At 41.0% G+C, this 12,386-nt stretch overlaps 1 protein-coding gene across 9 annotated transcripts in view; it reads left to right on the forward strand.

The window, feature by feature from the left end:
* The window catches only part of MTCL1 (microtubule crosslinking factor 1), a 126,343-nt gene that overhangs the window by 28,848 nt on the left and 85,109 nt on the right, over positions 1-12,386 (forward strand). For all 9 annotated transcript variants that reach the window (XM_071804241.1, XM_065830390.2, XM_065830387.2 and 6 more), the window contains 2 exons: positions 2,012-2,236; positions 3,830-3,988. In XM_071804241.1, coding sequence (XP_071660342.1) covers positions 2,012-2,236; positions 3,830-3,988 — 384 coding nt within the window. The remainder of the gene's footprint in view (positions 1-2,011; positions 2,237-3,829; positions 3,989-12,386) is intronic.

Genomic DNA, 12,386 nt, shown 5'->3' on the forward strand with positions numbered 1-12,386 from the left:
AAGAAGTTCAACACATCTTGCTTTAGTCATGGCTGTGCTCAGAGGCAAGATCTGTCTCTCATTTCTCACTAAAGCTCAAGTGGAGCAAGATAAATACGGGCAGAAACACGACCAGTTAGACCATGGGAAGGGAGAATGGTTGAGAGGGCTATCAAGAGGGATGTAGGTGGACATGTTCTTGGAGGGAGTGGACAGGGATGGTCCAGGCTGGTGGGGGGCTTTGTCAAGGGAGCTAACACCATAGCACTGTCTTCTCCACCCAATACAAGTGTGACATACTCTGCAGCCATCCTTGGTATTTCAAATGTCTGTTACAAATCTGAAGTGAGGTGACAGTGCAGCTAGCCCTGGTGCAAGTTCTGCTTGAATCTTATTTATGTTTTGCACAGAAAGTTTGGTCTGTGTAATATCAAACTCAATTTTAAAGAAAACAATTTAAAAATTAATAGTTCACAGTATCACAGTATGTTTGGGTTTGGAAGGGACCTCAAAAGATCATCCAGTCCAATCCCCCTGCTGGAGCAGGAACGCCTAGGTGAGGTCGCACAGGAACATGTCCAGGTGGGTTTTGAATGTCTCCAGGGAAGGAGACTCCACAAACCCCCTGGGCAACCTGTTCCAGTGCTCTGTCACCCTCACTGAGAAGAAGTTTTTTCTCAAATTTAAGTGGAACCTCTTGTGTTCCAGCTTGATCCCATTACCCCTTGTCCTATCATTGTTTGCCACTGAGAAGAGCCTGGCTCCATCCTCGTGGCACTCACTCTTTATATATTTATGAACATTAATAAGGTCACCCCTCAGTCTCCTCTTCTCCAAGCTAAAGAGACCCAACTCCCTCAGCCTTTCTTTGTAAGGGAGGTGCTCCACTCCCTTAATCATCTTTGTTGCCCTAGGCTGGACCCTCTCCAGCAGTTCCCTGTCCTTCTTGAACTGAGGGGCCCAGAACTGGACACAATATTCCAGATGGGGTCTCAACAGGGCAGAGTAGAGGGGAAGGAGGACCTCTCTCGATCTACTAACCACCCCCCTTGTAATACACCTGAGGATGCCATTGGCCTTCCTGGCCACAGGGCACATTTTAAATGTACTCCTCCTGACTCTCTCTATTGACTTTTTTTTTTTTTCAACTTTGTTCAAAGTTACTAGAGTCGTAGTTTTCCTCTCACACAGTAGTTTAATGGCTTGTACCCCTGAGCTTGGAAGACCTTTATAAGAGTTTTATCTCTGGAGCTTCAGTCATGCACAGATTAAACAAAAGGGAATGACAGAGCTTATCCTTTTCAGCTGTAAATCTTTAAATCTGACTTTAGACCGCATGTACCGCTCATGGTATGATGTGAAACTGGGACAGTTCATGATTCCCAGAAAAGAATGACCAGGTAATTCCCATGGGCACAGGTTTTATATTGTCCCTATAGCCCTGTTATTGAAATGTGCATGCACACAGCTGAAACCCACTTTCCCTCACATCCAACCATCTGTCATTAAGCATGTGCATGGTGCTAGGCTCAGATGAGACAGCATTTTCCCATGGAGCAATTTGGTATTTGGCATAAAGATCCATTAAAATTTTCAAGTGACAATTTTATTTTTAGGAAGTTCTCATTGTTAAAAAGGCACATAACACAGACATGTTGAGCTACTTGGTTGAGGAGGTTTACAGTAGTCTAAGCAAAGCAAGGGATCAGGTCAGATAATAGCAAAGTATTACGTACTTATTGTTTTAATTAGGGATGGTGAAAGGAAGGTGTTACCAGTTTCAGGAGACAGACAAGCATCTGGTTTGTTTTTAATTATTGAAGCAATTGTAAGAAATATAACAAGTATTCATTAATTTAGTTCAGCATAATTACTCAATGTTGGGATAAAACTTCTGTTCCTATGACTTCTGGAGCTCCATGTTTCAATTTGTATCACTTCATTAATATGATATCCTAGTGAGCATGTTTCCTATTTTGCTCCCACGGGGGAGATTCGAGGTATGATGGAGCACTGTTTTGACTTCTCACAGGATGAGCTGGATGAACTTCGGGCTGAAATGGAAGAAATGCGTGACAGCTATTTAGAAGAAGATGTTTACCAGCTGCAGGAGCTCCGTCGAGAGCTGGACCGGGCAAACAAGAATTGCCGTATTCTGCAATATCGTCTCAGGAAAGCAGAACAGAAAAGCTTGAAAGTTGCACAAACAGGCCATGTGGATGGAGAGCTCATTAGGAGCCTGGAACAAGATTTAAAGGTGGGTGAGAGATTTATATTCACAGCAAAAGAGAGGAAATGGGGATTCAGCTCCCTGCAATGGAAGGCAGGGTGTCGCACGAAACAGGCAGTAGTTATCCAGACGTCAGGACCAATTTCCTCCTTCTGTTGTGGAGAACAAATATTCAGCTTATCATCATAAAAAGATGTTTTAGCGACTAAAAAAGCATGTGCTTACATTCAAAATGAAATAAATGCAGTCAAGTTGCATTTGTGCATTTGAAAGATTTAAAGGATTTTGTTTTACTGGTTTTACAGAAAACCTTAGCTTTGCAAAACTGTGTAAACAAAACCTGATGTGCTTTTTCCAAGTAATGCCATTTCCTTCCTTTTCACTTCTTGCTTATGCCAAATAACTGGAAAAAAATCTAGTCAAAGTTGCATGTCACAGGATCACAGAATGTTAGGGATTGGAAAAGACCTCAAATGATCATCTAGGCCAGTCCCCCTAGTCCTAGTGCCTAATAAGTTAATCATAACAGGAGCAGGCTGTTATAATATTTAGACACTCAAAATAGACAATCAAAATGCTATGCCCATAAAAACACAGATTTCTGTAAAAATTGTGTTCATGCCAAAAGCTTGTATATTTTTCAGAAATGTTTCCATCAAGACTAAGCTTTGTATAGGCACGGTGCTTATCTAGCTTTACTTGTCTTTCTTAATATTGCTGTTTTGTAGCTGTTTTGAAAATATCTTCTCTAGAGAGGGACTGCTTACCACTAGAATTATTAAGCATTTTGTACTTAAAAATGCAAAACATAAAACCTTCTGAAACTGGAATAATTGGTTCCCAGAAGTGGAAATGACAGTGACATATCAAGTCATGAAACTTCTCAAAATGTCAGACCTTATTTTCTCTTTTATGATAGAAAATAAATGATAACTGTATCATGATATAAATGATACATTACTCAGTAAAAATCTTGTACAAAGATTTGAGTGAAAGAAATATTGAGGTTTGGTTTTTTTTTTTTTTTCATTTGTTTGCTTTGTTTTTGCTGACTTGTGATTCAGTAATCCATCATTTTGCATGATGAATCGCTTTTCCAAATGTTTTTGGAGTAAATATTCCTGCTAGTTAGGCTGGCCTCAGAAAACCTAAGATACCATATACTTCTGTGCTTTCATGTCACTCTTGCCTAGTTGTGGTTGCTGCCAGAGCAGCAAATTCAGGTGGATGAGACTGCTGTACGGATGCAGCTTTGATCGATGACCTGTCAATTTTAGAGCACAATTCCTCATCTTTTTTATCAACATGACATAGTGAGACTTTGATGTGCAGGTTTGGTATCTGCTTGTTTCTTCCTGCTGTTCATGACACTGCCTTAGCTTAATGTGGAGGAAGAGCTGGAAATGGGTAATCGAATGTATTTTCATCTTGGATTTCTTTATTAGAAATGAATATTCATTTTGGTACTTGAAAGGCTTGGAGTCTTTCATCAACAGTCTCATAACTGAATTTAAAATCTCTGAGCTGTCTAGGGCTGTAATGTGCTTCCTGCTGTAGAAGAAATACTGTAGCTGTTGCTCCTCAGGGATCCTCTTCATGCATTTGTGCTCTTCTGACCAGGTAGCCAAAGATGTTTCTGTCAGACTGCACCATGAGCTGGAGAGTGTGGAGGAGAAACGTGTTAAAGCAGAAGATGAAAATGAAATCCTTCGGCAGCAAATCATCGAGGTGGAAGTATCCAAGCAGACACTGCAAAATGAGCTGGACAAGTTAAAAGAGGTAAGCGATGGTCAGGAAAGCCATACAGAATAGTGTTTCTGGGTTAGATGGGAAATTTGACACACGGGCATCTTAGACTAATTGTTGGATGAAATCCTTGCTGATATTGCTTGTACAATTGCCAAAAATGTCTCCTTTGTTATATGTCCTGAGTGTGTTGGTAATTTAGAAGCAATAGAGAGGTAGGTGAGTGATGCTGGGGCTTTTATCCAGGGCTTCTCACAGGGCTTCTGTCCCATCTTAAACTGGCTCCTCAAAGCCTCTGTTCCTACTGGAGCTAAATGATCTTTGACTTGATGCCAGCTGGCTCTGACTCTCCTTTACACAGATGCAAATTCCACCTATTTGAGAGTCAAATGAGGGGTGCGTGACACCTCTGAGAGGGTGCTTCAGATAGGCAAGCCGTTGGTTTGGCTGGTGCTCTTCAGTGGTGACAGTGGGAGCCACTGGCATGAATTAGGCAGCAGGAATGTGGTCTGTAATGGATAAATGACATGGCACTTTGGGCATAGAAATGCTGTCTGCTGAGGAAAGGGATCATTTCAATCAGAGCTGACATGCAGTCATACTGGGTAAAGTGATGATCCTTGGAAGCGAGTGAGCTGAGGAGCAGTGGACAATAAAGGAAAGCCAAATACTAAGTGTTGCTCTTTGCTGGAGCCCGCAGCCCAGTCTGTAGTGATATTTCTGTTCTCTTAACAGTACAGCAGATTGGCAGCTCACAGCCTCTGCTCTGTTTTAAACCAGATTGAGATAGAATATTTAAACGTAATGAGGTAAGGCGTTTATCCTCTGAGCCCTGGTCAGATTTAGAGAGCTGGTGCAATTATGTGTTATTTTAATCTTTCAAACAATGCTTGCGAGTCAGCTGGCACAAAGCCTGACTCAGTTTTATAAGGACAGCCCCTGTTTAATTTCTCTGTGTGTTTGGGTTATGAGGAGTCCAGTGAAAGAGTTTTGGAGCATTTTGCAGCCTTCTAAATGTCAGTGTTGCTTAGATTACTTAGGAGCCTGACACAAAAGATGAAGTCTGCATGATGTTTTAGCTATCCTTCTTCTTTCTGAATGTTATTTGTGAATGCTGTGCTTAATGGACATGATACCATGTTACAGGGTCTGCAGTCTATATTCCAAATAAAAATAATCATGTCATCCACAGTACTGAATTTATTGCTTGCTGTTGATTAACACACAGGTCCACTGGATACTGCTTGATGGTCTTTGGGATTAAGCAATTTGAGAAACTAAATTGTGGGTGAACAGTGGGAAAGAAACTGGTCCAGCAGTGCTGGGAGTCTCAAGCTAGCTCTAAACAGGCGGAATTTACCCTGCTTCTTAGATTGCTGGAGCCTAGTAGGAGAGGGAAGTCCCACTAATGCAACCATCTCTGCTGCATTGCAAGTCAAAGTGAACATACCCTTACTTGAGAAGCAGACTTAGCTCCAAGAGAGGCAAAGGCTGGAGAGGAGCTAGGGAAAGGGGGAGATGGCAGGTGGGATGATGGGATGTGTTTGTGCTGATCTGGAGGCACAATGGGGCATAAAATGTGACATAAAATGCATTAGCAGTGGTAGAAATAGTCTGGTGTGTTTCATACTGTGAGTAGTGGTTTCTCTGGGAGTCAGAATGAATTTCACAAGGTCACAGTAGGTGAGAAGACAGAGGTTTTGGTCTTTGCCAGGTCAGACAAGGACAGATGAGCCAAAAGTTTGAGAAATACAGTGATATGTGTGCCAGATAAGTATGTGTTTGTAACATTGTTGACATTGCAGAAAAACAATTTTTAAAAAATATATATTCTTGCCTCAAGATGTGTTCAAATAACTACCAGAAGTGACTCTTAAGGAGCATTTAACACTTATAAAGCTCTGAAGCAATGTATTATAGGCATGCCAATAGGAAAACTAGCTCTTCGTATGTCAGGAGAAGAGTGACCCAAGGGGCATGTAGCTTCTTCCCAATCCACCCTGACTATGCAGCTTGTCTATCTAAAGGCTGACACTTAGAAGGAGTCTCTTTCCTATCCAGTCCTGGAGCATTGCCCGAGACCCAGTTAGGCAGCATTCGCTCTTTGGTATAGCTTACTGTCACCATATGCTCTCAGCTCTTTTCCTCTATCATCATCTGATCAACAAAAAGGTTTTCTCACATCCGCATTCGTGTTTACTGCTTAATTCAGGGCTAAATTCTGCTTTGTCCTACTGTACAATTCCCTCAGGTCCAACCTCTTGCTGCAGTGAATGGCATTTATGTCCATTACCTTTAATGTATTTTCCATGAGGAAATATCTTTAGGAATTGTACATGTCTCTGGAAGTGCTCATTCTTTAAAACCACCTTCATTTTTTATCTTTTGAAGAATTTCCAACACATTCAATGTTTAGTGTCGTTATGTATTCTTTCACCCCTGTACCTATTTCTATATTGGTGATACTTTAAATGAGATGTTTTTTGACATGAAATATGTGCAGGTTTGCTCAGTCTACATAAAATTATTATTTCCTTCAAAAAAACCCGTGCATTTTTAACTGGGAAATTAATTTTTGCCTCCTCCTGACCATGTAATTTCAAGTTGTTGTATTAAGTAGATAGGAGGTAGGCTTTCTTCTTTTGTCACTAATTAACATTTCTCAGTGCGTCTCAGCTTTACAAATAATAGAATCAAAGTTACAATGAAGAAGAAGGGTGACAAGAAGTCACCTAACATGTCCTTCATAGTGCTTTCATCTCCTCTTCTACTGGTGTGTCATAGCTAATACACTTCCCTCCCCAATTCCAGATGCTTTTGGGTTCCCATTTCATTACATGCTTTCAGAAGCTTTTGTGTAATCTGTCAAAACCACATCTAGACTCTTGCTTTGCTCTGGTATCTGCCAGCTACTCCCCATCATCAAAATACTGTGCTTTTCACTTGTTTCAATAAGGAGCTCCCAGATCATAGGTGAATCACTTACAGATTTTTAGAGTAATGTCACCTCTTTCCTTTTTTTTTTTTTTTTTTCCCCATAATTATGCTCCATCCCTCCAGCCTTTTGCAGTGTTTTCTATAGATGTGTTTTGAGCTAAGATGTGGATTGGTAAGGATTTTTAACCAATACTTGTGGTTTTTATTTAATTCTGATGTATTCTGGTTAGACACCATTCATCTCTGAATGTCTTCATCAGCACCCTGGAATTCACTTCGCTTAATCATGCCACTTCTTTTTTTTTTTTCAGTCCTCTTAACCAGAAGATAAATAGGGTGCTTTCCTTTCCCATAATGCTTCCTAAATTTTTTAAAATAGATTTTGTTTATTTATTGCTGTGTAGGTTCATCCCTCTGCTACTCTTCCCTGAAATACTTCCACTGATTCTTTTGAAGCTACTTCTTTCACTGGTTAATAATGTTTTCTCTCTGAATGTTTTTTAACTTTACTGACTGTACTAAGATTTTCTGCCTTAGTCTTCTCTAACTGCTACAAAACTGTGGTCCATTGAATTTTTTTCCCTTATTACATTCACCTACTTCTTCAGTTTTCCTTTTTCAACTTTTTTTTTTTTTTTATGTGAACTTTTCAACTGGTTTTGACCTCTCTCTGATGCCTTTTTTGTGTCATTCTCCATCAGAGCTTCAGAGTTTTCCTACTGCTGAGAACACTTCTTTGTAGCATATCCTTGTAAAAACGGGATGTCTCTAAGAACTGTCCCTTCTAGGAATTGGCTAGGATTTTATGTGATTTACCAAAGCTACTTCTTCCTTATGACTTTAGAAACAAAGGCAGTGTACCCTCAAAAATTCATTAAGTACATATATCACTGCCTAGGCTTGCTTGCTTTTCTCTTGTTGTCTGGATTACTAACGTGGCCATTTGGAGTCGATAGACAACAGTGAGTTGGATTTCTTAGAGATCTGATCATCTTCCACTCAGCATTTAACCCATCATAAACATCATTTCCCTGGAGCCACCAGGACATTTTTAGGGAATGTCTTCCTTGTATTTTCTCAGCAAAGATATTTCACAACCAGATGATCTGTCTTTAGTGTAAGTTTAAACTACTATGAAATCATGCTTGGCAAGTGTTGGGTGCCTTTTATGTATAGGGATCATGAATTCTTCTGCAAGTAACACCTCTTGGAGTAATTCTCTTTCTAAAATCTCTGCACCTGTGGAAGAATAAACCATGTTTGCTACTTATTGTAGAGATGCGCTGAGATGGCACAGGACCTGCTCCTGTTCCCCATGGGGAGAATGAGCCAGTCACTTATTTGCAGCTGCTAAATGTGTATTTTCTCGCTTTCTTTGTCTGGGCTTGGCATTGTGAGCCAGGGAAGAGAAACAGGCAGGGCTGTGGCAGCGCTGGTGCTGCTGGGGAAGGGTAGCCCTGTCAGACCAGACAAAGAGAGGGGAGGATTAGGGACAGGGGGTAGCAGCTGCCGTAAGATTTGACATGAGTGCTATGACACGGTTTAGCAAGAAATGAATGAGAATTGTGTCGCTGGGAAGAAAGGAGCATTTATTGCTTGTGGGACAGCCACACTGAGCAGGTGATGGTCGCTCTTTATTGCCGCTGAAAGCAGAAGGACCAGAGCGGGGGCGGCTGGAGGTGCTGCTTTCTCTCTTGCAAGGACCTCTGGCATAGCAGTGACCTCCCCTGCAATATTGAGGTTTTCTTGGCCAGCTCCTCACTTCAGTAGAAATAACTCATGCTTCCAGCCCTCCAGGTTGCTGGGACCATTAGACACACAAGTGCCATCCTCTGGGCATGTTCACTTGGGAAATCACTTCCAGTTGTTGAAGAACCATGACTGCAGGTGGTGTTTGCTGGTGTTTTTACAAAGAAAGGCAGAGGCAAAATGGAAAGGCAAGAAATACTGTTTCCATTCATTTCTGCATGAGAGAATTTCAAGTCCACTGCCCGTTAGTAATGTCTCCAGTGTCTCCCTAGGACATAGATTGAGATGAAAAACAGTATGTGCTGTAAATGGGATTTCCCCAGTTACCTGTGGGCTTTTTAGGGCAGTGGCTTCTCTCAAGGCTCTTTCATCCAAGGCTCACTTGCTAATGCGGATGCCACCACGCCTGAGCTCACCCTCTCCTTCTCCCCCGCAGCGCCTGATTTTTGAGGAACAGTTCAAGACCTGCTGCTTCAAAGTCAAAGTCATTTTTTGTTAAGGTATTTGTTCATTTTAACAGAGTGAAAAGCTGTATTCAGATGCTTTCAAAATGATAGAAATATATAAGATGAAATATCTTTCGGGCATCTTATTTAGAAACAAATTTTACTCCAAAGTGCATGTGCACTACTCTGTTTAACATCACTAGAGGCAGAGAGTGTTTTGCTGATAGAAGAATTTAGCTCTGTAAACATAATATAGCAAAATGAAAACTAGAGGCTACTTCTAAAGCAGAGCATTGCAGTCTGGTTATCATTGCCTTGAACCTTTTAAATAGCGCATAATACATGCAACATGTGTGTAAAGTGTGATTATTCCAACCTGAAATCACATTTCCCTCTTGTTTTTCTGATATAAATATGGTGAAAAGTAGTGCACAAATGGTGAAGAAATTATTATTGGTGAAAGCATACTTGTTTGTAGAAAATATTGACCATGTTTTAATTAGCTAGGACTTCATACATGTTTATTAAGGTAGCACATAATTTTCTTATGTCATTTCTCAAATGAAACTCTCGTACTCACCAGAGTGAATGTACATTCAATGATGGGAATTTGCTGAGAGGCAGGGCAGAGAGAAGACTCACAAGCTATGGACTGAAATAACATTAGAAGGGCTAAGCAAGATCACCATGTTGACTCAGTAACCCTGCTTGGAAGTTACGGCTTGTGACAGTTTTAAGTAATGAAGTCTTCTGCAATAATCATAACTAAAACCATTAACTGCATGAAAGTTTTAGTGCAGCACCATCTTGTCTCCGGTATCTTTTTTTCATTGCAATAAATAATGAATTGGTACTTAAACCACAGTGAATGATTTATAATCATGATGGCATTTCAGGAACTGTATATATGCTGAAATAGCCTGCTCAGTGTTGATGCCAACAAGCAGGGTGGAGGGAAGGAGTGGGAATGGATCTGGCTTGACTCAAAGTATATAGCAGTTAAGAAGTAAACTCGGGAACATAATTATTTTTTTTTTCCAATAAATTCTACTATACATCTTCTAATGCACTGTCTCTACTTCTTTTTTAGAGTTTAAAAAAACCCCTATTTAAACAAGAAAAGACAGCAAAATTTTCTAATGTTTTGTGCACGCCTCTTCTGCTTATATATTATCCCCCCTGCCCTGAACAGTATGTGCATCTGAATTTGATTTACCAAATAAATTGCCACCAAGCTTTGGCTAGCCTTTGTTTTCTAGGCATTCATTATTACTTGCCAGCAGTCACCTGCAGCTGCTTCCAAATCCTACTATAATGTCTGAAGTGAGGGATTTTGAGAGAAAATAGTAGTAACTTTGATCAGATCCAGAGTTTTATATTATGCAAAACCCCCTGCCTTCCTGGTGCTCAGCCTGAACAGATCCTCTGCTCCCAGACATGGGCTTCCTTTGACTCACCCCTTTATGTTCTGTCTCCCAAATGCTTTGGTGGACCTCAGTTGGCCTTTGCATATGCAGAAATGACATTTAAGTGGCGGCATTTACAGCAGGAACAATCATCTCCTGTAGCTGCATGATTGTCCAGGTACTGGTTTGTTAGAAGGTTTGTCTTTGTATAGTAGCTGTAATTCCTCTATGTCCCATTCATCATGCATTTTTCCTGCTTTACAGCAGAAGTTGTCTTTCAGTAACTAAAAGACTCATACTCTTTCAGCGACAGAGACTGACATGGAGATAACCTCCATGAAGCTCACATTGTGTATTGGCCTCCCCATCCTCCACCCAGTTACCAAAAATAATCCTGCTGTCAGTCACGTGGGCTTCAGCAGTGACAGTGCAAACAAACTGTAGCCTCTTTGACATCTATACAAAACTTTCATGGGAAAAATATGGGCTTATTTTTGATTCCTTCCCTTAATCTATCCACAGCATAATTAAAGAGTTTCTTCAGCAAGCCCTTGTGAAAAATTGGTAACAAATCCTTCAAGTGTAATTTGAGGGTCAGTGGGGGAAGGAAATTAGGCCATGCTTTCTGATTTCTAAATCATATTTCAACTGGGGCATACGTCCACAATGAAAACTGTACCCTTTGCTTCCCTTGCCAAGGTGTGGGCAAGCATTTGTCCCAGGGCAAGCAAGTTTTTTTAGCCTGCTGCTGTTCTCAGAGAAGCTGGGATTTAAAGCTGAAGTATCCACAGCTGAATGTACACTGGAGTTAATTAGCAATACCCCTCACCTTTCTGCTTTCTGATTATATTCAGATCAGCCACTGTCTATCAAATGTTCACGTGGGAAGTGTCATACAGTGTTTGAGTGGAGATGGGCACCCAGAGCATTGTGGTTTCAGAGATATCTCACACCCTGCCCTCCTCACTTTCCTCCCAGGGCTCAGAGCAACCAGCACAGATACTAAGAGAATCTGGCCTTGAGCTTTTCAGGGAGCTCCATCTGAAGGGGAAAGGGTGTATAAACCTGTAAAAAAGCAGCCTTCTTCTGGCCTTCGGTGTAAGCTGGCATTGCGAGCAAACTTGATGCAGCATCTCCTGTGTGGTGCAGCTTTCTTGCTGCACTTTGGGTGACTCACGGTGAGCAGGAGCCAACTGTTTTCATCTCACCTTGTCCGTAATTTCATCCCAGCATCTGGAGCTCTGAGTAACAGGATGGAAAAAGAAGAGACAGTCTGTCAGCATGAGACAAAGAGCTTTGTGAGACGCGTAGTTTCTTATGAAATTTCCCAGATTGCCAGTGTTTTTTGTTATGGTGATGTTCATGTAGGCCTGTGTGTCACACTGGAGTAATGGCAACCATGGAGATGACACCATTTGGAAATGCTTAGACAGGTGAAAAAAGTCAGAGCTATTGATTTTTGTCCTTTTTTTGAAAGGGTTAATTGATTATTTCTCTTCTCAAATTAATTATTTATACTTGCTTCTCTAGCTCTATTTTTAAAATGAGAACGTAACTTATTGCACAGATAACTTGTGAATTATTAACATTGCACTACTCAAACTGTCAGAGGATGAATGAGGAGGAAAGATCTGACTGTCTTGGCAAGTTTTGCATTGCCACATGCTATGGCACTGGGTTTTCCCACTTCTCTGTGCCTGGCACTGTGCTGGTAAGCCTGGCACCACTGCTCAAAGCATTGCTGGCTGTCAGGTGTTTGGGGCATCTTTATTCTCCTGGATAAATGGTGCACCACACATAGCCTGGATCCATCAAGAAGGAATGGAGAACTAGAGTCTATTGGTGCAGATAGGTCAGTAAAAGGGTTTAAGTGGCAAAGAGATGGAATTGAGC

The sequence above is a fragment of the Patagioenas fasciata genome, chromosome 2, assembly GCF_037038585.1.
Source record: "Patagioenas fasciata isolate bPatFas1 chromosome 2, bPatFas1.hap1, whole genome shotgun sequence".
Classification (NCBI taxonomy): domain Eukaryota; kingdom Metazoa; phylum Chordata; class Aves; order Columbiformes; family Columbidae; genus Patagioenas; species Patagioenas fasciata.